This window comes from Nyctibius grandis, chromosome 4 (assembly GCF_013368605.1).
Source record: "Nyctibius grandis isolate bNycGra1 chromosome 4, bNycGra1.pri, whole genome shotgun sequence".
NCBI classification, from domain to species: domain Eukaryota; kingdom Metazoa; phylum Chordata; class Aves; order Nyctibiiformes; family Nyctibiidae; genus Nyctibius; species Nyctibius grandis.
In genome coordinates this window covers 70453936-70480050 of record NC_090661.1, presented here as the reverse complement: position 1 = coordinate 70480050, position 26115 = coordinate 70453936, and the positions used below count along the sequence as shown (strand labels likewise).

The 26115-nt window shown below is 45.7% G+C and overlaps 1 protein-coding gene across 1 annotated transcript in view; it reads right to left on the bottom strand.

Moving 5' to 3' along the window:
• The window catches only part of LOC137661789 (phospholipase DDHD1-like), a 65328-nt gene extending 40983 nt beyond the window's left edge, over window positions 1-24345 (bottom strand). Inside the window, exons 1-2 of the mRNA XM_068397412.1 lie at window positions 23727-24345; window positions 7277-7450 (exon numbers count right to left, since the gene is read on the bottom strand). Coding sequence (XP_068253513.1) covers window positions 7277-7450; window positions 23727-24345 — 793 coding nt within the window. The remainder of the gene's footprint in view (window positions 1-7276; window positions 7451-23726) is intronic.
• Between the last annotated feature and the right edge of the window lie 1770 nt (window positions 24346-26115).

Here is a 26115-nt window from a genome sequence, read left to right as displayed (position 1 = left end):
ATACCACAACAAAGCTAAAGGCATTAGTAAAAGACAGCTGGAACACAGTGTAATCAGACTCACCGAGTGCCTTTGCGTTTACACGTACAAAAGCATAAATGCTCTATTTGTATAGGGTAGAACACAGTAATTCTTGTTAAGTATACACTAAACATTTGAAAAAAAACCCCTCAATTTTAAGCACAGCTCTGTTATTTTCCCCAAAGAGTGTTAAAGGATCATTAAAAGTTATACTAGATGAAATATCCTACTGCTACCCTGTTCTGTAAGCCCTCGAGAAGCTGCCTTCCACGGTGAAATGCAACGGCACGCACGCTTTGCCTCTGAGCTTCTCCTTCATGGTAAGGCAAGTCCATAACTTTTATTAGGCTTTCAGTTGTCTTATTTCATTCCTCATGAGAATATCAAAATATTGCACAGCAATCCAAAAGATTCTTTTTCAGGGACTTACATATTGGTGCTGTGCGATTATGGAAGAAGTGCTCTAAGGTAAGTGAAAGCTGCTGCTAAGGAGCAGGTAAAGTTACGTGAGAGGAAGAAACTGCTCTTGGCACTTACACATCAGGAGACTTGTTAACTCAGTTATGATGGATACCTTCTGCGCTTCTTCGGGGGCTCCTGAGCAAGGCTGAAAATGAGGTCCTACAAATCTACGTCTTCTGTGGGCCCTCACTCATACAAGTAGTCAATTTCAAAATATTTTAGCCCCAAAAATCTGATACAGTCAAGAGAGCGTGTTTAAATCCAATGAGAAATCCAGAAGCTCCAGCCTGGCTTCTGAATCCACAGTCATTAAGCTGTGATTACCTGAAATGAGTTAGCCTGCCAAAGAGTGGGGAGGAATGCAACTGAATGATGTCTTCCTTACAAACATCAGGAGCAGCAAATACTCTACGATCCAGTAACTTTGGCCAGTACAAGTGAGTGATGCTCCATGCTTGGGTCAAGGGTTTCGGCTGCCACAGTTATGCTGGTCCAGGGTCATACCTCTTCACACCCTCAGCTAACAGCTCTGTCAGGAGGTGCCTTAATACAGATGCAAGTGAAGTATATTACTGTTGCACATCAGTTTTCTACAGGAGAGGAAAACCAGGCTCATAGCTACTGCGCTTGGGACTTGATAAAATAATTTAGTCTGCAGAATTTTTCAATGGCTGTGGCAATACAAGACTCAAGAAGAATATACACAGGAAATTCAAGTATAACAGAAAATCTTTTTTAAGGTGAGGGTGATAAAACACTGGTACAGATTGCCCAGAAAGGTTGTGGAGTCTCCATTGTTGGAGATATTCAAAGCCCCACTGGAAACATCCTAAGCAACCTGCTCTTGTTGACTCCACAGCTTTGAGCAGGACGGTTGGACTAGATCATCTCCAGAGATTCCTTCTGATCTGCACAACTCTGATTCTATGGATATGACTTTCCTACCTAAAGGGTAACTTAGCCAGCTGTGACAAAAATTCATTGTTAATATAAATCTTCTATGAACAGAGAAAATTTTATTTGAAATCTAAGGCAAAACAAATAAACTATTCCAAATGTAACTTTTATAGTTTTGTGGCATCTGACCACATGCTGAAAACCCATACGAAAAACCAATAAACTTACGCAGTTTCAAAAGCAACGCATTAGAAAAATTCATTCTGATTCTGACTCAGTTTTTTTTCTACATTTCTTATCATCTCTTACGGAATCATAGACTTGATCACAGAATAATTTCTGTCAAAGGGACTGCTGGGTTTCATCTGCTCTGATCCTCTACACAGAGCAGGATCAACTTTTAAGTTGGATCCAATTTAAAGTTTGAATCAGGTTGCTCAGGTGATTTCCAGCTGAATTTTTAGCATCTCTATGGATGGATATTCCACAATCTCTCTGTGCAAATATGATGAACTATGTCTATTCCTACTTATTAGCATATATATTAAGCTTTCAGCTTCACTTCATCCTAATTAAATGAATACACCTGAAAAAGATGATGGAGCAACAGATGATCAGTACTCAGCTACATTTATGATACTAGCAGCTATCCAAGTATTCTTAAAGCAGAGGTAGCAAACCTTAGGGCTGCTAGAGGATATTATTTATACTAGGGACCAGTTTATGATGTACCCTTTGAACCACTGCTCAGTGGTTCTTGAAGGGAAGAACCAGAATCAGCCCTCGGGCTAACCTAGAGCAGTGGGAAGCACCACCTGCCGTGACCTCCCCAAGAGCGTGCTGAGCACCTGCTGATCCTGCTCTGCTGTTCGCCACCATCACCGCTACGCAGAAGGCAAGGGACAGCAGTTTTACCACGTACCAGGCAGCTGTGGGTCCCGCAGATTGAACCTCCAGCTGAAAGTCACTGCGTGACAAAAGCTGCCCCTCCATCCTGGACTGCCTCCCTGCACCTGAAGCGGTGGGCACCTGCCTGCTAACAGCTCCTCTGTGCTCGAGGAGCTCACAGCAAGGGAGATGTGGGCTCTGGCCACAGAGCAAGAGAGAAAAATCAACACTGAAGTAGTGGCTTTGATCCTTCATCGTGCTCTTGGTCTGAACATCACTGCCTTTATTATGGTTAAATACTGTTGGCAAAATATCTAGTCTGAGAACCCTTAAGAACCTGCCATGATCCGAGTTCATGGTCTTGTTTTATCTTACAATGGCCTTGATACTACTGACGTCTCTTGAGAACGCTGCTCCTTTGATGAACTGCTTTAGATAGGTCCTGACCTCGCTGTCTGCCTAAGTACGCACAAAAAGCAGTTTCTAAATCTGATGTTATTCTCTAAGTTTTAAGCTTATTGATTGCTAAAAAGGTATTATGAGACCGTTTGTGTACTCCCTTCAAAATGGTTTCAACTGAAATATTACTTCACAGAACCAGCGTTATAACCTAGGTTTTTCTCAGAAATATTTATAAAATTATTTTACAGTAGGAATATATTTAAGTGTAATCCCTGGGTATATGCAATACAAGAAAGGTCAGTATTTCTGCACAAAGGCACAGAGATATAACCCATCCTCAGTATGACCAGATAAACACCCCAGATATTTCCACATTGTAAGGGTTGACGTTTGTATCAAATATTTAAAATTTTGAACAATTTAGATCAAAATGTCACTTTACATCTTGTGTTCATATTAATTTATGTATGTTAAGTTTGAAGAATGAATTGTTCTTAAGGAGAAGCAAAGCCAATAAAGCCTACTGTTACCTGGACCAAAAAAACACAAGTACTGGACAAATGAATTTGAGGGCCCAAAAACCTAAGTGTGGCTTCCTCCTGTAGCTGTATCGGTTACTCTGCCTTAAAAGACAGAATAGCAACGTCCTTTCCTGTATTTATCAACAATAAAATGGACTATTTAAACTGAAAAATGTCTGTGGAATTTGGCCAGGATCTGAGCAGACACTGGGGTGATGAGATGGGAAACAGAGCGCGGCCAAGCTATGGAGGAGACGGGTGATGCCCCTGCAGCACTTGCTTGCACCAGGACTTCAGCAGCGCTCCTCTGGCCTGGGTTTGGGCACCTCGGGAGGCAGAACTCCCTGCAGAGTCAATGGAGAGAGGGGCTCATGCCCTCAGCATCCCTCCCCGACACGCACACGTTCCGCCTGGTCTGTGGTGGTCTGGAAAATCGGCTGTCACAGGCCAACACCTCCTGTACGTGCTGCGCTTCAGAGATCGCTGGTCCAGGTAGCTGGCCTTTGACAAGCATTACAGATGCCAACACACCCAGAACCAAGTATTCCTCCAGCAATCTCAGAAATTTGACTAATTTTCACAAGCAACAGACAGAGTTATGGTACATGGGAACCACGTCTGTGAACTTCCACGGGACATAACCTTCTTGGAGACAAATCCAGGTCAACTGGATATGGCAAATCTAAAGGTCACATTAACCTGCTTGGACAGCCCTAAGTAATGAAGTGCCCCATCTCTGCGTTCTGCCATAACAAATAATTTACCTGAGAAACTCATGCCACTGCTGAGGCCAACAGCTCAGCAGACCACTGAAGAGGATCACACACCAAGAGCAGTCAGCGGCATCAGGCACCATCAACACGGTTCATTTTGCAAGGCATGAAATTACATACTTTGTAAGGATGAAAATCAAAATGCCACTACAGTTCACTCAGCAGAGGGATCTCCCACTGAAGCAGTGGTCTCCAGGCTGCCCCATGGACAACAGAACTTGAGAAACCGTTCACCTCAATCCCGTCATATGCTGCTCTGTTACCTTCAGCATTTACGGCTTCCTGCAGTCCCAAATGACACTGGAAGGCAGCACGGGCATTATGTTACTGATAGGTCACAGGCTGGAGATCCCTGTTCTGAAACATTTTGCACTTTTGGAGGAAGCTTTGCTTGGATTAAGAGTTTAATAATGGGGCATTTATTCATCAACATCCTATCGCCAACAAAAGCTCTGGATGAAGTTTAGTTATTTCCTTGTTAACATGCTGCAATCCAGGGGCAGAATTAATAAATCAAATCACTGGAGTGGGAAATCATTTTTTCTAGATGTAAGGGTACCCTCCTACCGTGTATCCCAAAACTAAAGATACGAGGACAGAAGAGGGGCGCCGCATGCTGAGCAGCTACCCTTCACAGGTACGGTGCATTACCTGCTGCTGGGAAGCAGCACCACTTGCCCTGTGCTTAAAGAGGGTGATTCCATTGCCAGCAATGCACTGGGCAGGCTGCTCAAAAGCCAAACACCTAGTGAACTTGCTTGCAATTCTGTTTTCTTCACAAAAAGATTTGAGAGGGCAATAAAATAAATAAATAAAGATGAATAATTGCAAATAAATTGTCAGCTGAGTCTTGGATACTAAGTTTCAGGATATCATATGTTGCCCCAAGTTAGCAGGCTGAATAAGAGAAAATTATCCAGAATGGGAACAGCTAAGTGCAACCTGCTCCTAACTTTGCAGCCTGCTGCCACCGTTTAGAGCATGGCTGGGGGCAAACCAAGAGCCGACAGGTTTGACTATTGCCTATCAACAAGATGCTTGTTGACAAGCTAGTTTTTCGTCATTCACGACGCAAACTGGCATGTTCATATAAGAAAGTAATTCTGCCTAAGAGACTGTTACAGCAGATTGTATTAATTTTGCTGAGGACGTGGATGAGATGGCTGGTTTTTCATCACGTACAATGCTTTATCATAGCACTGCGAATAGTCACTTCGCCTCTCAATGATATTTACGGATCTATTTAACTATCACTAGTCTGAAATAACAGCTATCTGTAAACCTTGATGGGACCAAAATATGTTTCATACAGGATGCAATTACAACAAATTGTAGCATTTAAGAAATTTATAAACTGAATTCAGCACTTCTCCAACTAATTATGTTTACTTCACCAGCAATAATGCAAGTTGTAAAGCTTCTCCCAGTGCCACGTGCAGATGGCAATCACGGATGCCAGCTGATCAGAGATGTATTGAGAGGCATATTATAATGACAAAACCACTTTTCACACTTACTGTTAGCTGTAATTTTCCTCCAACTTTCCTACTGCTACAAGAAAAATCTATTGGAAGTTATTGGTGACTTGACATGTATTGCATTTTGAAGTGACTGCATACATAGCTTGGGGTTTTTTTTTGGTTTTGCCTTTTTAACTTTAGTTTTAGAAAAGGCACTGGTGTTTGAATTTGGAGTTCCTTTTCCTGATCTTTTATGTTTTCATAAATATCAGGAACTATATCTTTCTCATCACTCTCCCCAATCTCTCCTACCGAAAATTTCTGCTCCACATACCAGACTTTTTCTGGAAAAAAAAAAAAGAAAGAAAAAAAGAACTCCCTTCCTTACTTGATAAGGAGAACCCAAGTACAACTGAAGCCATCCTTCCTTCATCAGGAGTTATGCTACCAAAGGCTTGAAGCACTCAGCAGCCATAAAGATGTGCTTTCCATGTAAAAGCATGCTGCCCTACCCCAAACAGACCCCACTCGCAGCGGGGGTGCAGCCGTACTAACAAAGCTGAGCTTTGTACCGGTACACTGGAATAATATATCGGTACAAGCATACAGAAATACAGGTAAAAGTGCCTTTCAAAAGGGTGGTTGTACTGGCACAGTGCTGTGGCTCAGGGGTCACACCATTTTATGCACCTACCTGACAGAGCTGTTAAAGCAGAAGGCTGTACTGCAGGCTTAGCCAGAGGAAAAGATCTTTTAATGTGGTATAAATAGAAAAAAAAAAAAATCCTCACTAGTGTGAGGGGAGTTCAAAAATTAACTACTCTCTGTACTGTTGAAAAATCTCCCTAAGCCAACAAATGATACTCTGGTTTTCCTTACAGTAATTACAGAACTACCCTGAACACTGCCTTGCTTCCAATTTATCACCAAGCTTTTACTTGTGTGGTCATGTAGTTCACACACGAGAACTCCTCCGTGCTCACAGCCAAAACACAGCCAGGCCTACACTCTGTAACTGCTTTGTACAAAGTTGGAGTTTAAAGAGTTTAAGAATAAAGTTGCTTTATAAAGAATAACACAACCAAAACCCTACTAAAATATTATTGTGAGGCCTCTCTCCTTGCAGCTCTTGGTTTGTAGATTGTTCACCAAGTGACAACCAACAAACAAGTGAAGTGTGAAAGCCAAAAATACTGAACTTTTGCTGGGCTATACTTACCCTGATCAACCCATTCAGCTGTGTGCAATAAATAATAGATCAGTAATTTCAGAAAGCTATTCTTAAAATGTTAAATGCATTTGACTGAGATTCCCAGGAACACTAACTGAATGTCCTCAGCCTGGTCATTAAAATATAAGGATTTCCATAACAGAATGAATACCCAAGATTTACTATAGCTGAAAACTACTCTAATAAATTTACAGACCGAACAAGAATGGTAAATGAAATGTGATCTGTAAATCTGATACTCCCTTTAGGGCAGAATTAGGAATGCTGGCCAGAGAGCTAATAGCCAGTTTGTGTTTGGACACCGACTCTTCTTGTCCCATCAAGAGATTTCAGTTTGAAGTGAGATTTCAAACACAATTAAAAGGAATGAAACATGACACAAAATGGGAACAAGAAGTTTATCCATGAATATAATTTTTACAGTGTTCATCAAACGTGCTGCAGCAGGAAATCCTACAACATCACAATGCACTGAAAAATGGGAGAGCAAACTGATGCCTATAACGATGTTCCCCACCATGTAGGATGGAAAACCATTGCAGATCCCATTCTTACTTAAGAAAACCAGACCCCAACGATCCAGAGAACATACTATTAAAATAGCAATCTAAACAATCTTACCCTCCTTCCCGTCAACAGGTTTTGATACTTCCATATCAAAGCACTCTTGCAGCTGCTGGCCTTTGAAGCGGTTGAGATGCTCCTGTTCTATTAAGTTACTTTCCTCCTCTTCCAGAGGTTGCCACGTACCGTCAATAAACCACTGTCCACGCATCACAGGGATCTTTTCCGTTTCTAAAATCAAATAAGAGATTATTATTTTTGTTTTTTAGGTAACAAATCACAAACTGACAGCAGCTAAGAGGGAAAGGGAATTCTGTTTGGTGTTTTGATGAAAAAGTTACACTCCCACTGCTGGGACCCCTAACCACAAATGCCTCAACAAACACCACTTCTCCCATGGGGCTGAAATGAGTAGTGAAAGCAGTGTTAATCTGCAAACACCTCAGCTAAGGAGGCCAAATTTTCAGAGTGCATGTGAGGATGTGAGAAAGATGCAGATTCTGGACAATTTATTAAGGGTTAAATTCAAACAACAGTCCAGCTTTAATGGGGTATACTCCTCTCTACCCAATTGTCTTGAATTTTCAAAAAATTATAAAATTTGACTGATAGCAACCATCAGTTTCAAAGTTATCAAGAGGATGCGGAATGAGGAGGAGATACAAACCCACTCATGCTTACCCTGACTGCACAGAGCCTTGTTTCCTTTGGGAACTGCACTTACAATAACCCAAACTACACATCAGGGTGATTTTAGAGAGGGGTTTTTTATTAAAACCAGACTTTCACCAAGGGCTGTTTTGCTCACCCTCATTCTAGTTTCAGTTTCGGCACTGCAAAGGAGGAAGGTGGGTGCCCAGCAATTGCTGTCCACGTGACAACAGAGAAATCTCTACGAAAAATGTATCCTGGTGCTTATTCTTAATTAAACTATGCTTGATGCCCACACTAACTACTGGGGCTCCAGGGAGCAAGAATCCTCCCTTATACCCATCCCTGCAAGCAAGCTGAAACAATATCCGTTGTAGCTCAGCTCAGAATTTCTCCTCCTACATCTGGAAGATCAAGAAGGAGAAATACCACATGTGCTCAAAGGTCTGTTCCTACCTTGAAGGTGGGAAAACAGCTGGTAAGGACAGCTTGGAAAAGGAATAATAGATGCAAAGAAACAGAAAAGGAAAAATAGGTAAAAAAACAAACACGAAACAATAGAGAGCATGGAGGTTTCAGAGTTACTGAGCAAAGGAAGGGATCTACCTGCTCTATCAGCAGAGCAGTACAAACGCAGCTGGGCGAGGTGACCCAGCCAAGGGCAGTGGTTTTTAGCCCAGCCACTGGCTCAGGCCACGCAAGCATCTGCTTCGCAGAGCACCACGCCGGGACTGGGCACGTCCCACTAAGCTTGATGGCGGTTCAGAAGTCTCTGACATGCTGCTAGTGCTCTTTGTGCCCATGGACACTAGTATACACCAGAAGTATTCTTCATACTGCTTGAAGTTAGTATGAAAATGTAATAAATAGCAGAGAATTGCTCTTTACTTGGAACCTCAGAACTATTCTGAATTCTTCATTCCTCAGACCACTGTACCTACAAGCTATGAAAGTAAAAGGAAAAATCTCCTTGGAACACTCAAAGTGTTCCAAAGCCAATTTTGAAACCTTTCCTGTAACAGATTTATAGGAAAACGCTGCTTCCACAGTACTAGAAACGATGATAATCTCTTAACACCCCACCTTTGTAACAGAAGGAGGGCTTCACGCTAGCAGGTGATGGCATCCTTAAGTTGGTCCTGCCGCAATCAGCAAAGAAAGGTGAACAGCAGGAAAACTCAAGGTAAGGAGGGAAGTGGATGCTGAAGGCAGATGATCCAGAGCAAGAAGCCCAGATAACCACTGAACTGCCCTCACTTGGTGCTGGCACACGTGCTCTCCCAGTTACCCAAGCATTCCAGTGACTGGGAAACCTGCAGGCAACCCTATAAAACAGCCTCTCTGTGCGCACAGGGCACAACACAGAGAGTGAATTTCCCAAAACAACGGCTCCAAGTGCCTCCAGCCTCTCTCATCCCAACCCCACAGATGCCAGTTTTCTTCGGCAGGCATTGGGTGTGCTGGTTCATCCCTCCCAAGTCCCCCAAAGCCCCGTTCAAACTCTCCGATCCCCCTGCAATCCTCCGCTCTGCCTATATATAACAGAGACGACGGGTCTCGTTGGCCTGACCAAAATCCAGACAGAGGCAGTGCAAGACCCAGTTCTGCCATTCAACTTCTGTTTGCACAGCTAAAACAGCTATTCCAGAGAGGAGCCAATGGTTATGTGCTGAATTTCCAATGTTTCGGGTGCTGATGATTCAGTAGATGAATAAAGAGGTTGGGGGTGTTGGAAGGGCATGGTTATTTAATGAAAATGAAGCCCAACACATCAGAAGAACAAAAGGTCTGAGTGGCTTTCAACTGCTAAAGATAATAGTCACTACAAATGACACAGAAAATTCAATTGTCTATGAAAATTTAAATTAATTATGGAGTCTGCATCCCACCAATGACGTGTGAAACACGGGTATTTAGTTCTCATAAAATGAAAGTTAACCACAGCAATGTTAGTTGTTCCCATACACAGTAGCTTCTCACCACGCACTTGTCTCAACCGGTGCTGTATTCCCTCACATTTTACACCTGGCAGATATGCACATTTTTCAGTAGAGCTAATATACACAGGTCCTCTTAGGCTGCCCTTACAAACAAAGCACCGTCTGTAGGAAAAAAAGAAATGCATATAATATGTGAGCGTAGATAAAGGATCCCATTGTTGCTGAAGCAATGACACAACTACGTCAGATGTTAATCCTTACTGGGAAAATCTGTAAGCAATTCCTTAATTCTTGCCTAAGCATTCTGATGAGGCTCCATTCATTGAATTTAAAAATAATAATAATAATCATATGAATACTATTTTGTACTCCAAAGGAAATGAATACAAGACACCTCTTCTTCAGTTTTGAAGGGCTTCAAGTTTTTCACATGGGAATTTCCACCTACAGATTTCTAAAATTCTAAACATAAAGCATTAAAATAAACATTTTCAGGCTCTTTTTGCCTGAGATAAATATTCCCACAGTGGTTCTTTACAAGAGCAGACTGTAGCACTCAACAGCAGCTCTCAAACATAGGATGGGCAGAGCCTTTTCCAGAAAGGCTCAGCCAGGAAAAACTGGCACGTTTGAAATAAGAACACTTTTATTGTAAAATCTTTACAGGATAGTTTAGTTTGGGAATAAACTAATATATCTGCCTCTGGATCTGGAAAGGACCGTTATATGGAAATATAAATCACTTTAAGATCCAAAGATAGCTTATTATGGAGCTTTGTTTTCAGACTAGGGCTTTAAAACCTGAGCGAGGTGATTCTGTTTTCCAAAGCTCGGTGGGATTTTAGGGGGATCCAGGAGTTGCCTTTTTTTTTTTCCCCTTCCCTCCTTTAAACCATGGCACACTACGCGTGCAGCAGGCACAGCACCCTGAACTACAAGCTTGTCTTAATTCACATCTCCACGAAATGCTACTGGGAAACCTCAAGAGAAAGCCACCTGGTAGGGGAAGCGAGTAAATGACATTTCCTTCCCTCAGAGGCACGGTTTGGTTTTAAGAAAAATTAACACTATCTTTCACAACTGAAACAATCAAATTTGTGATCACAGCCGACAAGGAACCATTTCATCTTACTTCTCATTAGAGAGGAGGTTTGGTAAAGTGGGAAAGAACAACTGCCCAACATCATGTTGTAATTTCCCCCTCCTTTTTTTTTTTGCCAACACAGAATTCCAGATCTATACTATGGGTTATTTAGCGTTATTTCTCTTTGTGCTTACAATCTTGATCCCTAGGAAAGGATTTGCCTTGATTTCTTTACTGCCTTAAGTCTTACGCCATATAATCTGCACTTGGCAGTGCTTCAAACTGAAAGAGACTAATATATTTGGCTGGTTATACACTTGCATGGTTTATTTATACAAAAATTTCTAAGTAAATTTGAATGGCAGGGATTACGAGCTGATGAAAGGCACTTTATTTTAATTAGTCATACATATTTTACCACTTTCATAGGAAAATAGTTTAAGCGATCTAGACTGAAACAAAGGATTTATTTATTTTTTACACAAAAAGGTCTTTTTTTTCCTGAAAATCCAAAGAATAAAAGAATACGAGTGCTGTAACTAATGATGTGATGGGACAAGAATATGAGCGATTTGCATTATGATAATCACCTAAATCCTATGAATAACAAAAATTATGTTAAAATAAAAACTGTATGCAACATATAGTACACACGTGCAGTAATTTATATATGTATACCCCAGCCACTCCTTTTTTGTGAAGATCTTTAAAAGTGTGTGATCACATCCAATAAAAATTGCATGAAAAAGCTAACTAATCCATCAGAACCCAATATGAAAAGTAATAACTGAGCAGAATTTGCCTCCCTTTTTCTTCTTGTACTACTACATGAACACTTGGATTTGTTTCCTGCCACTGCACTGGTTGAAATGGTGTATACCTAAATTTAAATATTGTACAGCTCAGATGTGGCTCATACAAGCCTCTGTCACCTTACTTGATTCAGAACCAGGAAACAGTTGCAAAACCAAGATGATACAGAGAAAATAACTACAGGTTAACAAATAGAGCTTTAACAAAAAGCCCAAAGGAGTTCTGTTTTGGAAATACCACCACCAGCTACATTGCAACTTGGAAGATAAACAGAATAAAATGATAACAGAGCAAGATTCAGTAAACTTCTGCTTCATTGCTTCCAAGCTGAGGTCCCGTTCAGATGGTTTGACGACAAAGTCAAGGCACTTCTGGCACTATTGACTCATCAGTCTCAAGACAGCCATAACAATTTACCCACAAATGAGATCTAAAAGTTAATGCAATATTCAAAGGCTCAGAAATTTAAATGAAAGCTGAATTGACAACCCCAATTTCCCAGCTCTCCAAGCCCAAAGCCAAGAGGTTGGACAAGAAACACAACCTCACAAAACGCCGTCAGCTCAAGATGCTTTTCAGTGTAGTAATTTCAGATTCCTGCTTTTCGGTGTAATTTCTGTTCCTTAAATTTGACTTCCCTATTACTACAGTTGCAAACAATTTGCAGTACGTGAGGGTAACATCTGCACAAGCTGAAGGTAACAGGCCTGCTAAAAGTGCTGAAGGTCACACGTTTTGGAGCACAGCTCTCCTAGCACCTGTAATACACACAAGAACCTGAACGTTGACAGAAGCCACTGAGATAAATGTATTCCAGAATAATAGCAAGAGAATCACAGAATCACAGAATGTTAGGGATTGGAAGGGACCTCGAAAGATCATCTAGTCCAATCCCCCTGCCGGAGCAGGATTGCCTAGACCATATCACACAGGAACGTGTCCAGGCGGGTTTTGAATGTCTCCAGAGAAGGAGACTCCACAACCTCTCTGGGCAGCCTGTTCCAGTGTTCGGTCACCCTCACTGTAAAGATGTTTTTCCTCATATTTATGTGGAACCTCCTGTGTTCCAGCTTGCACCCATTGCCCCTTGTCCTGTCAAGGGATGTCACTGAGAAGAGCCTGGCTCCATCCTCATGACACTTGCCCTTTACATATTTATAAACATTAATGAGGTCACCCCTCAGTCTCCTCTTCTCCAAGCTAAAGAATCAATTCTCTAAGCTATCACAGAATCACAGAATCAATCAGGTTGGAAGAGATCTCTGGGATCATCGAGTCCAACCCTTGCCCTGACACCACCATGGCAACTAGACCATGGCACTAAGTGCCATGTCCAGGCTTTTCTTAAAGACCTCCAGAGATTGTGACTCCACCACCTCCCTGGGCAGCCCCATCCAGTGGCTAATGACCCTTGCTGAGAAGAAATGCTTCCTCATGTCCAACCTGAACCTCCCCTGGCGAAGCTTGAGGCTGTGTCCTCTTGTCCTAGCGCTAGTTGCCCGGGGGAAGAGGCTGACTCCCACTCCACTACAACCTCCCTTCAGGTAGTTGTAGACTGCAATAAGGTCACCTCTGAGCCTCCTCTTCTCCAGGCTAAACAACCCCAGCTCCCTCAGCCATTCCTCGTAGGTCAGAGCCTCCAGACCCTTCACCAGCTTGGTCGCCCTCCTCTGGACTCGCTCCAACACCTCAACATCTCTCTTGAAGTGCAGGACCCAGCAGGGTACTGTTGGAGACTTTAAATTTGGCTATCCACTCCTATTATATCAGGCCTAAAATTGTATTTTGGGTACATGAACTACTGCACAGCTCAAGACTTTTTTGCTAGCGCAAACACTGGTAAGTGTAAGGACAGGTATCACTCGAGCTCTGCACCAGCGTGCCTCCTACCCACCCAGCAGCCACAGCCACTGCTGCCTCTAGAGCAATAATGATTTGCAGTTTCTGCAAATGCAGAGTGCAGTTTGCCGGACAAGCTCTGTTCCTCTTCCCTAGTTCCCTCATGGCTGGGTTTGTAGAGGCTCGTGAAGTCAAAAAAAAAAACAAACACCCTCATGAGGACAGGAAGCTTTATTATGAGAATAGATGGTTACAGAAACAGAACGGTTTTAAACTGGAAGAGGGGAGATTTAGATGAGCTATGAGGAAGAAATGATTTGCTGTGAGGGTGGTGAGACACTGGCCCGGGTTGCCCAGAGAAGCTGTGGCTGCTCCCTCCCTGGCAGGGTTCAAGGCCAGGTTGGATGGGGCTTGGAGCAACCTGGTCTGGTGGAAGGTGTCCCTGCCTGTGGCAGGGGCGTTGGAACAGGATGGTCTTTAAGGTCTCTTCCAACCCAAACCATCCTGTGATTCTATGATCATGAGATTAAAGATTCCTGCATTTTACTGTCAGCAACATGATCGTGCATGCTGGGTGAACAAACAGATGTTATAATAAAATAGCCACAAACTAAAATTTCATTATTTCATGTTTGCTAGGTAACTTAACAGACTTTAAAACCTTTTTTTTTTTTTGTATTAGTTTAATGTTCTGGAGCTTTCTAGCTATTCCCTAACACAGTACTTCAGAACAGAGCAGGTTACTGACATTTGAATAAATGAGCCACTCAATCACAGCCCGGGTGACCTTCCTTTGTTTAACCACAAACACACACAATCTGTTCTGCTCTTTCAAAAGTAACAACATAACCCAACGAGGAGTTCAAGGGTGAAATCCTGGCCTCAGAAGATTTAACAGAGCCAGACTTATTTTTTTTATTCGGTGTCTGAGATGAAAAGAGATTTCATTCACGGAGCAGTAAAGGGTATTATTTTGCTGGTCCATCAAATAATTCTAAATTGCTTTATTGAAGCAATTTCAAAATTACAGGTGGAAGTTACTTTTGAGTTTCACAGAGACTAAGCACATTAAGAGCAATCTGATTGGCACAGATGGGATTTTCTTTCCAGGCTCTGACCCACAGAGCAGCTACACACACGAGCCTCCACGCAGTGTTAGATGCAGCAAGGGAGGAACACACTCTTTGCTCCACTGTGGATGTGATATCGCCTCTGTTTTACCAAGACCCCATGAAGTAATTCAAGCAACAGCTTGTAACTGTTTTTCCCTGCATCATTTTAATCAGTTTACGTTATGAACTGAGCAACCCAAAACAATAACGAAAGGCTGATCTTTGGGGCTGGTTCAAATGTCAAACACAGAAGGAACCCCTCAAAAAGAAATTCATGTCCTCAAAGTCATCTCTTATCTCAGCTGCTGTATATCACCCCACACTATAGTGGGTATTGTGTTTTTCAAGAAGGATTTTTCTGGTTTAAGTTAGTAGTTTAATTAATGGCTCTTTACACGGACCTGAACCCAACGGGCCAAGTCAAAATCCTAATGCTCACCTTACTAGACGTGTCAATGATGAGCACGAAACGCTCATCACAAAACCTTGGACTGCTGAAATATGAAGCGGGGCTGCGGCTGTAAGTTGAGAGCTTTATTTTTATTGAATTCTGATCTATTAAAACAGTTTACCAAATTTCAATACTAGTCCTCTGAAGTGAAGCACTTCCACCACCAGCGTTTGCTGCTGGGGTCAGTGAGCTGCAGGACCTGGTCCCTTATCAGCTCTTTTCTCACCCAGAGAAACTTGCATTTTTTGAAACTGCATTAGGTGAAAGCGAAACCGACCCACAAAAGAACGACTGTGCCACATGACAAACATGTGAGCACCTCCTAAAATGTAAGCAAGTGCTCAAAGCCCACTGAAAGTCACACGGCTTTTGCACAATCCCACCCCGAGCTCAGCGTGTGCTCTCCTGGCAGGCACTCCTCCATCGGCCTTTGTCAGCCAGCTCTCGCCAGCACCGAGCAGCAATGATCACGTATGTACAGTCTGAGCAAGTAGGTTCCTACACAGGAATATCTTTTTAAAAAAAAGAAGAGCAAGCTTTTTCCTGTGCATACCTCAGACCTACCACTAATGAACAAGATGAAGATCTCCGTGGGCACACTAAGCTTTGCTCTCAACTCCTCCTCTCTTCTCCTCTGCAGGGATTTTTCTTCTGTGCTCTCCTCCTAACACCACTTCCTTCTGTCTAGCCCAGCCCAGCTCCAGATCTCCCTATACTTTTATCCCCAGATTTCACTTTTTCCTTCAATTTTTTTACCCTATAGGTTCATCTTAAATATCACTGCCTAGGACCTCACTTTCACCTCATACTCCCTTCATCCCAGCACTCACTAACCATGCTATTTGCAATCTCTGGAGCTTCTCCTCTCCAGTTCCACACCAGGCTTCAGCTACTTGCAACCCACTCAAAAAGATCATACCACATTAGTGACCTTTCCTCTGGCCAACACTTCACGTTCACTTTTTTCAACCTTACAGATACCACTGAGAGAATTCCTCATGCTTCTTATTTTAATGTCTTGCTCTTTTGCAAATTTTTCTTCCATCTAGTCTTTCTGCTTTGTCACAGTTTAAAGCTGGGCTGGCTACTAAACCAGTGGCAGACGCTCTCTGTTAACCCTCCCCCGCCCCCCGCACCTGAAGGGAAAGGGAAAGGGAAAAGGAAAAGGGAGAGAGTCTTATGGGTTGGAAAGTTAAAACAGTTTTAATAAACGATAATAATGAAGAAAAAAAAATAATAATAATATTGGAATAATCAAATATATACAAACATATATACAAAACCAAGATTGAGCTCCCCCGATGTTGGCCACATCACCACCGGCACTGCAGGGCAGGCTCCGGGAAGGCCCAGGCTGGGCCCAGCGACGGTCGAGAGCTGGATTCAGGGATGCACGGATCGGGATCGGGGGCAGCAGGAAAATAGACAAGTCCTCCTTGGACACTGGCCAAAGGCTCAAGCTGCAGAAGCAGCTCGAAGCAGCAGAAGCACCCAAATACAGCAGAGGAAGCAAGGGAAGGCAGAAGGGGCAAGAGAGCGAGACCCTCGTGATCCCCCCGCTTTATACTGAGAATGACGTGTATGGGATGGAATACCTTCGTTGGTCAATTTTGGGTCACCTGCTCTGTCTGCTCCTCCCTGCAGGTGCGACCCCCCTTCGGCTCTTCACTCGTAAGCAGTGAGGAATTCAGCAGTGAGCTTGGTTTCTCTAAGACTAAGTACAGCAAGAGCCTTTCTACATAACATCCCTACTGGTGCCTCAGTGATAACTACAAACTTCGAGCGTTATCAGTCCTAGAAGCAGACACTGTCTGCAAAACATGCAGTTAGTTTCAGAAAGTGCAGTTACTTAGAAGAGACTTAGCTGAAAGTAAAAATCACTGAAAGGAAAATTGGCCTGGTTTAGGCTAAACCAGGACATGCTTCCTAACTTACACAGTGTCAGCTCTTCCAGTTTCTTGTCGTGCTCCTCTCAGGGCAAAAAGAAGCTCTATCCAACGTCTCTCTTACCCTTCAGTATCGTTTTTTCCCTAGACAGCATCTCCCTCACACACATACATGCAAAAATTCACCTGTCATCTATCTTTAATCTAGCCCTGTCACCTCCAAATTAAATCCCATCCTATTTCTTTGATATTGCCCCATTCAAATCAGTATTCAAGCCTGAATTAAGTCAGAACAGAACTCCTGGTTAGACATTAGGAAAAATTTCTTCACAGAAAGGGTTATTAGGCATTGGAACGGGCTGCCCAGGGAGGTGGTGGAGTCACCGTTCCTGAAGGTGTTTAAGGAAAGACTGGATGTGGCACTTAGTGCCATGGTCTAGTTGACATGGTGGTGTCAGGGCAACGGTTGGACTCAATGATCCCAGAGGTCTCTTCCAACCTCGCTGATTCTGTGATCCTTCTCAGCCCACAAACATTTTCTGCTTTCTCAGCTAAAGTAGATAACACCCTTCTGCCTGTCACCCATAACTTGTAACCCAACTATTCCCTGCATCTCTGCCTTCTTCCTTGTTGACCACATCCAGCAGGAAAAGTGCTGCACCACATCAAAGGGCAAGCACAACTCATTTTCTAAGCCGAGCCCATCCTTAGCTACTCTGCTGCAGCTGACACCATCCACCAGAGAGCAATTCTGTGATTCTGGTATCATTTACAGCAACAAGACAACAGATTCATTTTGCTTAAATAATGCTTGTAAATCACAACAATAAAAGCTGAGCACTTGCCCTCAAAGGCACACCCAAGCCAAGTGCTGACATCTCCCACCTGTTCCAGTAAAAGCGTCCTAAATAATGTCACAGGTTATCTCCACGGAAAGAGGGAAAGGTACCACAGACCATAAACATAAAGAGAACATACAAACAAATTAATTTGTGATTTAATACATGGAGCGCTGCAAATCTAAAAATTGTTTCATCTATGTGCGCTAGGCCTTCTGGTCAGGAATGAGCTGGCCAAAACTAAGCTACAAGATACTTTTGGAAGGAAAGTATGGTAAGAACAGAAGCAGAAAAGTAAAACCCAGGAAATATTGAGTAGCAGAAGTAAGGCTTTACCTTGCCATGTAAATTATCTGTATTTTATTTGCAAAACAACAGCATACCTGGAGAGAAAAGCAAGAAAACACTATTCAGGAATTCAGCCTTCGATCAAAAGGTCCTTTACGTAAAGGAAATGGTATCAACCAAGTTCAAACACTGTCCAACACACCAAAAGCAATGTTCTAAGTATGCTGTAAAGCAACTAAAAATGTGTTCTGCTGCTAAAAAGACTAGAACAACTGCAAGCCACAAACATACTGATCAACTCTTGGTTCCAAGCTCTTAATTTTCATCTTGCCTTATGAATAGTTTTAATACTACTTCTGTTTCAGAATACAAGGCAAACTAAACATGCAGCCTCAGGATACCAGACATTGATAAAAGCCACCAGGCAAGAGGTCTAGTGGGACCTGTGCCTCAAGATGGGTTTAGGGTCCCCAGTCTGTAGAGTGTCAACAAACAAATGTATACTGCCAGCTCTAGAGAAGAAACAAGCACTCAGTGCTCCCACACAAAGCAGACAGCAGAGAAGCACTTCACAGCCCTGAAATGTTCATTTTTAGTCTTGTCAGTGCAGCCCAAAGAACCACCAGTGGCTGAGGTACAAAAGGCTTCATATCTTACTGCTACCTGCTACATCAAAAGAAGTACATGATTAAAAAAAAATCCGCTCAGAAAGTAGCCTTTTGTAAACATCTGGTGCCAAGCATCAACTATTATACTCCAAGATTTTTCAGTAATCTTGACCAACTCTAAGTTCAGAGAGCAGATAACGCTACCCTGACATTCACATCTCATTTTGCAAAAGCTCAAGCTGCAGAGGCTCTTCACAAGGTGCTGACTGCCTCTTCTTCCAATTTACAAAGCAGCTCACACAGAGCTTAAAAAAAGAAAATATAGGGTCTTGGATATTTCTTTCAGTCCAAGCTTAAAGGCAGCTGAAATTGTTTTTAAAAGCTGCCCAAACTCCAGCCTGAGCACACGAATTTTAAAATGAAGACCCAGTGGTCCACTCTGTGTTCACAGGTATTTCCAGGCTAAGGTCAGGAGAAGTTACTCTTACTCAGAGATGGTACTAGCAAATAATTTTTTTTAAAATATAACAAAAGGTATTTTACTTAACAGACTTCTGCAACTATTAGGTACAAAACCATACATGTTAAAAAAAAACAAAACAAAACAAAAATAACCCCAAAAAAACCCTTACCAAACCTGTGTGCAGAAGTGTTTTATCCTTCCCTAAAAGACAATGCTCCACAGGCTCCCTAAATGGCTGTAGAAACACAAATTTTTGTTGTTCCTTCTCTCCACATACCATCAGATTTTACTAAAGTCCTACTTCAATTTTTAAAACTACTGTTGCAAGGCAGACGTCAGCCGAAGTGATGAGTGTCCCCAAGACACAGAACTGAAACTGGAGGACATGCTGGGATGAAGATGATTACCTGGAGAGTGAAAGTGGACTGATTTATAAGAAAGCACGGCAAGAACTAAATACAGGCAACTTGACAATGTAACCACCAAAAAGCAAGGGAAAAGCAAATACCAGACAGGGCAACAGCTGCATGGGACAAACTCACAAGCCAAGGAACAGGAGAGAGTCGCCCAAATGTCCACAGGCTGCGGATTTAACAGACTCACCCAGGTCTTTGAAAATGAGACTGAGTAAATCTAGAGAAAACTGGTTGTAAACCAGCCCTCTTCAACTGGGAGGGCAGAAGAGTGCTGGATAACCTAAGAAGATTCAAACAGAAGACCCACACATAAAATATCACTCATTGTTATGTCCACAGAAGACAAGCAGCAGCCCAACTCCAAGTTACTCACTCATCTGGAAGCCTACACTAATAATTTTAGTCGTCTTCTGCCATTTTTGATAGTTCTACAATACTAATTAAATAAGTCCCAGAGGTCACAAGGTAGGGATAAAATTCTCAGTAATTAATCTGCTCAAATTGTAACTCAGTCTGATATTGCTGATGTTACAAACGAATCCTGCGATGAGCTTAAGATGCCTGAAGATGTGGAGTGAAGAAAATATTTCAGCACATGTCAAGCTATAATCAACATTTCCCTGTCATTAAGATGCCACAAGAGCCCAAGAACTGTCAGCACGTTCACTACTGTAGCTGTGAGATAGCAGCCCTCCCCGAAGTACGGCACATACATGAAGCAGAAGAACAAAACAGGCAAGAACAAAGATAAAAGCTTTTGACCTTTGCTCTGAACTGAAAACGTGAATCAGCAAAACCAGACAGCAGTTTCTGTACTCTTAACATGCACCTCAGTGTATTTTAAGTCAGTTGTCCTCATACTTCATTCTCGTGGGATCAGAGAGCGAGATTCTCCTCCCTCACTCATGGGCTTCGCTAGCGTGAGATCTGGTTTGCTTCCTCCCACACTACGATAAACCAACATCGTAGCTACCCTTTGGATCCAAAATCGCACGCACGCTATCAAATGGGGGTAATTTGGGAACAACGGCTACACCAAGGCCTTCAAAATCACAGATGAGACTGAATCCTTGGGATCTGACCTTGCTGTCTTCTCAGGTCTGGATGCAGCAGTTGGGAGGAAAGAACGGGAGAAAGGCAAAGAGCGCTCATGTATGCAGAGGAGACAAGGAAATGTGTAAGGGAAGGAGGAGTTAGACCAGAAGACACCAACAGACCTTAAAATGCCAAAAGTTTATCCTTAGCTTGCAAAGGAGTGGCCTTGCTAATAAGAAAAGACTTGAGCACTCTTCTTAATCAGCTTTCTGAGGACTAGAAAACATCCCTGTTGTTAGTCTTCTCAGGACCATGAGTTTATTTCTCCCCTGTTGTTAGTCTTCTCAGGACCATGAGTTTATTGCTCCCCTGCCTAGCACCGCTTCTGGTGCTAACCTCTGGGAATCTCTCCTTCCAAGCATCAGAAATCATCTCTGCACAGCATGCTGTCAGTTGAAACAGCTGCTCCTCAGGCTTAACGAGAGTGAATCAGGTTCCAAAATGGACAAGGCACAGGGTCAAGAAATTAAACCTTTAAGCTGCTGATGAGTACAGCCTCATGCTCCCATTATCAGGAGCAATCCTGCCTCACCTGACAGCTCTGCTCAATTGCTCTCCTCTCTCCCTATTGCACAGTTACAAAAGGGATGGTAGCAGTTTCCTCATCCCTTGGATGACCTGCATCATCTCTTTCTAGTAACTATGTAGCAGATGCATCAAGCACCAACAGCAGGGGCTTCAGGGTGGTGACAAGGAGACTCACCTCCACTTGCTGCTCAAGGAGCTGTGCCCAGGCCCCTCTAACTCAAAACATGTGTGGATCAAGATCTCTGGTCACTCCTCAAGCTCAGTGTGTCTGCTGGGGCAATGATTTGAAAGACAAATTGTCACACCACAAATGAACTGTACCACTGTCCTGCTTTCATTGGGATTTGGTTTCAGTTTGTGGCCAGCCATGGTGATCAAGGCCATGAGCAGTTAAATCCAGTGCAGCTGACCCTGGCTGGCCCACAGGTGTATTCTATAGCATTGACATCAAGTTCACTATAAAAGAGAGGGCTTGCTGGGAAGAGCTGGGGGTTCTTCCTCCTCTTCTTGCCTCTCCTCCCTTCATCCTCATTGTGATTCCTGGAGCAACTCACCAGTGACCTGTGAATAAGTATACTTTTGTCTGTTTGGTGTTGTCATTTATACTGATTTCTTCATTTCATTAAATCTGGTTAACTTCAACCTACAAGTCTCCCTCCTTTTCCCAATTCCCTTCCTCATTTGGGGAAGGGACATTGGGTGAGAGCAGAACTGCTATTGTTTAGCCCCAGCTGTGGGCTAAATGAAGACAACCACCTGGTATTGTTATTTATGGATCTCCCTCCCATAAAGATGCTGAGAAAGAAGAGGGGAAACAAATAAAGGTTCTAGTTTTGAGATTTGCTGCTCTGAAACAGTTCTGCTGCTCCTCTGTGACTCCCACCTGAGTCTCAAAAATATGCAGAGGAGACAAGAGAAACCTGCCATGTCCCTCTCCCAAGTCCATGCCAGGACAGTGTCCATTGCTCGGCTACTCTGCATCTCTCTCTACTCCATAACATTTCCCTTGTCCTTGAAGGAATGCAGTTGGAAAGCAAGTCCTCAGGGATGGAGGGTGAGCAGTGGCATGGCTTGTCTGCTCCAGGAGAGCAGATGCTCACTTGTCCAGCAAGACCCTGGGAGACATTCCCTCCAAAGGAAGGGGCAGAAGAACTGAGGTGTCTGCTCTTCTTTCATCTCAGTTCCCCAAGGTCCCCTCTCCTCCAGCAAAGGACACACAAATGCAAGGAGAAGGGTGGCAGAGGGGGTACATCACCACCTCATTTTGAAGTTGGGAGGGTGAAGCAAATATCCCTCTATTGGAAGGGTAAGAAGTAAGGACTGTGTGTATCCGAGATGCCTGTTGCATCCCCTCCAATGGAAAGAAGGAGAAGTCCCATTCCATGCCCCCTCCCAGTGGACAGGTGATGGGGTAAGGAAGATGAAGCACAGTATCATCATTTTCCTAGCAGAAAGGACAAAGGTAGCAGAGGGGAAGCCAGGTATCAGCCCTCTCTTCCATTGTTCCTCACTGAAGAAGAGGGATCAGAAGTGTATGTGTGGCAGGGAGGCAGTGGACAAACAATTGCTGTTTCTACCCTGCTCCTTCTGGAAGAAGGGTGTGCATATTGAGGGAAGGAGGGGGAGTGATGAAGGCAAATCTCCACCCTCACTCACCCTTTGTTTAGGAAAAGGGAAGCATAAGCAAGAAGGGGCTCAGTCACCTTCCCTCCCACTTTCTTCTGCATGTGTCAAGAAATGAGAAGCAGCCCAGACCTCCCTTTCCCCTGTCTCTGTATGCCAGAGTGGGAATGCCCAGATTCCCCCTTTCCTTCAGGAGCATATGCACAGGGAAAGATGCCGAGCTCCCTTTCCAGCTGGAAGCAGGTGACACGGTACCCAGTTCACCCTTCCCCCATGATCCTGTATGGTGGGTGAGGGTTTCCAGTGCCCCTCATCCTCTGGCTGGGGGGTGCCCAGTGCCCCCTCTCTCAAGTGCACACTGAGGGATGCCCATGCCGCTTCCCTTATGAGCGTGCCTAGGAGTGTAGGATGCCCAGTGCCGCGTTCCCCCCCACCGTGTCCAAGATTTGGAAGGGGACTTGCCAGTCCCTCCTCGCTCAGGTGTATGTTAGAGATGGGCACCCAGGGTCCCCTCTCCCTGGAGGATGTTTTGTCCTGTATCCCTTATCCCCAAGCGCACATAGGCAGCGAGCGGTGACCAGTCCCCTTGGCTGGGTTGGTGTGATGGGGAGCGCTCAGACCCCCATTTACCCATAGGGGTGCGCCAGAGGGGCTGGAAGGGCTACAGGGCTACCCACGGGGAGGGGGGAACCCAGTGCAGGACCTCTGTGCACACAGGGGGTGCCCAGCACCCCTTGTTGGGGAGCGTGGGAGGCGAGGGGCGGCCCAGCCACCACCCCACGGTCTCGGTGCGAGGACACCAGAACCCTCCGGTCCCCGCGGGAGGGGAAGGGACCCCCCCGGTCCCCGCGGGAGAGACAGCAGCACTCACGGTTCCAGTAGACAGGGTAGCTCTCCGCGCTGGCCACGTCTACCTCGTAGAGCCCGCTCCGCACGCACACCGGCTCCACCGCCGCCGCCTCGCCCTCCCGCGCCTCGCCCGGGCCGCCGGCTCCCAGGGCGCGGTAGGCCAGCTCGATCCGTAGCGAGTCGTAACCGATGAAGGGCTTCCAGGTTCTCCGGTCCTCCCGGTAGAACCAGCGCACCTCCTCGGCGCCCAGCTCCCGCACCACCTCAGAGCGGGGCCGGCCGCCGCCCGGCCGCCTCCTCTCGGGCAGCGCGGCGGCCGCCAGCGAGATGCCGCTGCCGCCGCTCTCGCTGCTCGCCAGCCCCGCTCCCTCGCCCTCGCTGCCCTCGCCGCCCGTGCCCGTGGAGTAGCGCAGCGAGGCGCCGGACTCGGCCGAGCCGAAATCGAAGCCGCCGCCGGCCTCGTCGCTCAGGCTGGGCTCCCGCGGCGGGGCGGCCGCCGCCTCCGGCTCCCCCTCGGAGGAGGAGGTGGAGAGCGCGGCGCGGAGCAGCGGCGCGGAGCGCTGCTGGGGGCGGCGGGGCGGGATGCTGCTCGCCGCCGCTTCCTCCTCGTCGCTGACTCTGCCAGGCAGGTAGTAATCCATGCCGCAGCGCCCAGCCCAGCGGTTGCCGCCTCACGCCGCCCCGCTCACGCCCGGCCCGCGGCTACCGCAGCCGCCGCCAGCTCCGTCCGGGCGGGGGCGGTGCCGCATTGTTACGCGCGCCGCGACGCGGCCGGGGGCGGGGCGGGGGCGGGCCGGCGGCACGCGGCCTGCGGGGCGGGCGTGAGGGGGGTCTGAGGCATGGCCGGCGGCCGCGGGGGTGGTGGGTGTGAGGCGCCCTCGGACACAGCCTGTGTGTGTGACACCCCCTCAGACACGGCCTGCAGCCCCGTGGGTGTGTGTGACACCCTCAAACAGTCTGCAGTCCCGTCTGCATGTGAGGCACCCTCAAACACAACCTACAGCCCCATAGGCTCCGGGGAGACCTTCTAGCACCTTCCAGTACCTGAAGGGGCTACAGGAAAGCTGGAGAGGGGCTTTTTACAAGGCATGGAGTGAAAGGACGAGGGGGAACAGTTTTAAACTGAAAGAGGGGAGATTTAGATGAGATATGAGGAAGAAATTCTTTGCTGTGAGGGTGGTGAGACTCTGGCCCAGGTTGCCCAGAGAAGCTGTGGCTGCCCCCTCCCTGGCAGTGTTCCAGGCCAGGCTGGATGGGGCTTGGAGCAACCTGGTCTGGTGGAAGGTGTCCCTACCTGTGGCAGGGGTTTGGAACTGGATGGTCTTTAAGGTCCCTTCCAACTCAAACCATTCTATGATACTGTTATAAGAAGCACACATATTTCCCCTACAAAGATCTGTCCTGGCTCTGTGTGTGCACGTGAGGCAGCCTCAAACACAGCCCTGGCTCTGTGTGTGACAGGCACCTTGATCTACAACCTGTGTGCGTGAGACCCCTAAAACCCAGCCTGCAGCCTCATGGACATGAGTGATGGCCACCGACACAGCCTGTGGGCCCTCCACGTGCGTGAGGCACCCTGACACGCAGACAGGCACGCTAAAGCACAAGCTGAGGCCCAGCGTGTGTGAGACACCCTAAAGCACAACCTGCAGCCTCACAGGTGGGCGAGACCCCCTGACACGCATCCTGGGGCCCAGTGTGTGGCTGATGGGCACCCCAAAATGCAAACCGTGTCTTCGTGTGCTTATGGCAGGCACTTCTAAAACAACCCTCTGTGAGTGTGGCCAACACCCCCAAGACACAAACTGTGGCCCTGTGTGGGTGACAGATGCTCTTAAAGCACATCTTCCACCCGTGTGTCTGCGTGTGCGTGAGACAACCCACATCCTGCAGCCCCGTGGGGGATTGGTGGCTGTGTGTGAGACACCGCCAGCAGTCATCCTGCTGCCTTGTGGGGGTACCTGGCATCCCCAGCACTCACCCTGCTGCCTTGTGCGGGGTACCTGGCATCCCCAGCAGTCATCCTGCTGCCTTGTGGGGGTACCTGGCACCCCCAGCACTCATTGTCCTGCCTGGTGGGAGTGTTGGTGTTGTGTATTGCTCCCTACAGCCTGCCAGGAGGTCACTGAGGTTTGGCCTGGGGGTGTCAGGCCCAAGGTACACCTGACAACAGGGTGAGTGGGGTACACGTGCATGCAAGAGAGACAACCCCAGCCAACACCCTGCAGTGTGCCAGGCAGTACTGGGGTTCATGTGTGTGGGGAAAGTGGACACTTCATCACACCCCCCAACACCTAGTGTGGGGGTAACCTGTTCATCTCCATGTGCGCTGGGGAAGTCACACTGTACCTACCAGAGTGCAACAGGGATCCCTCCTGTGTGTGTGAAACCCCCCACACCAAGGAAACCCG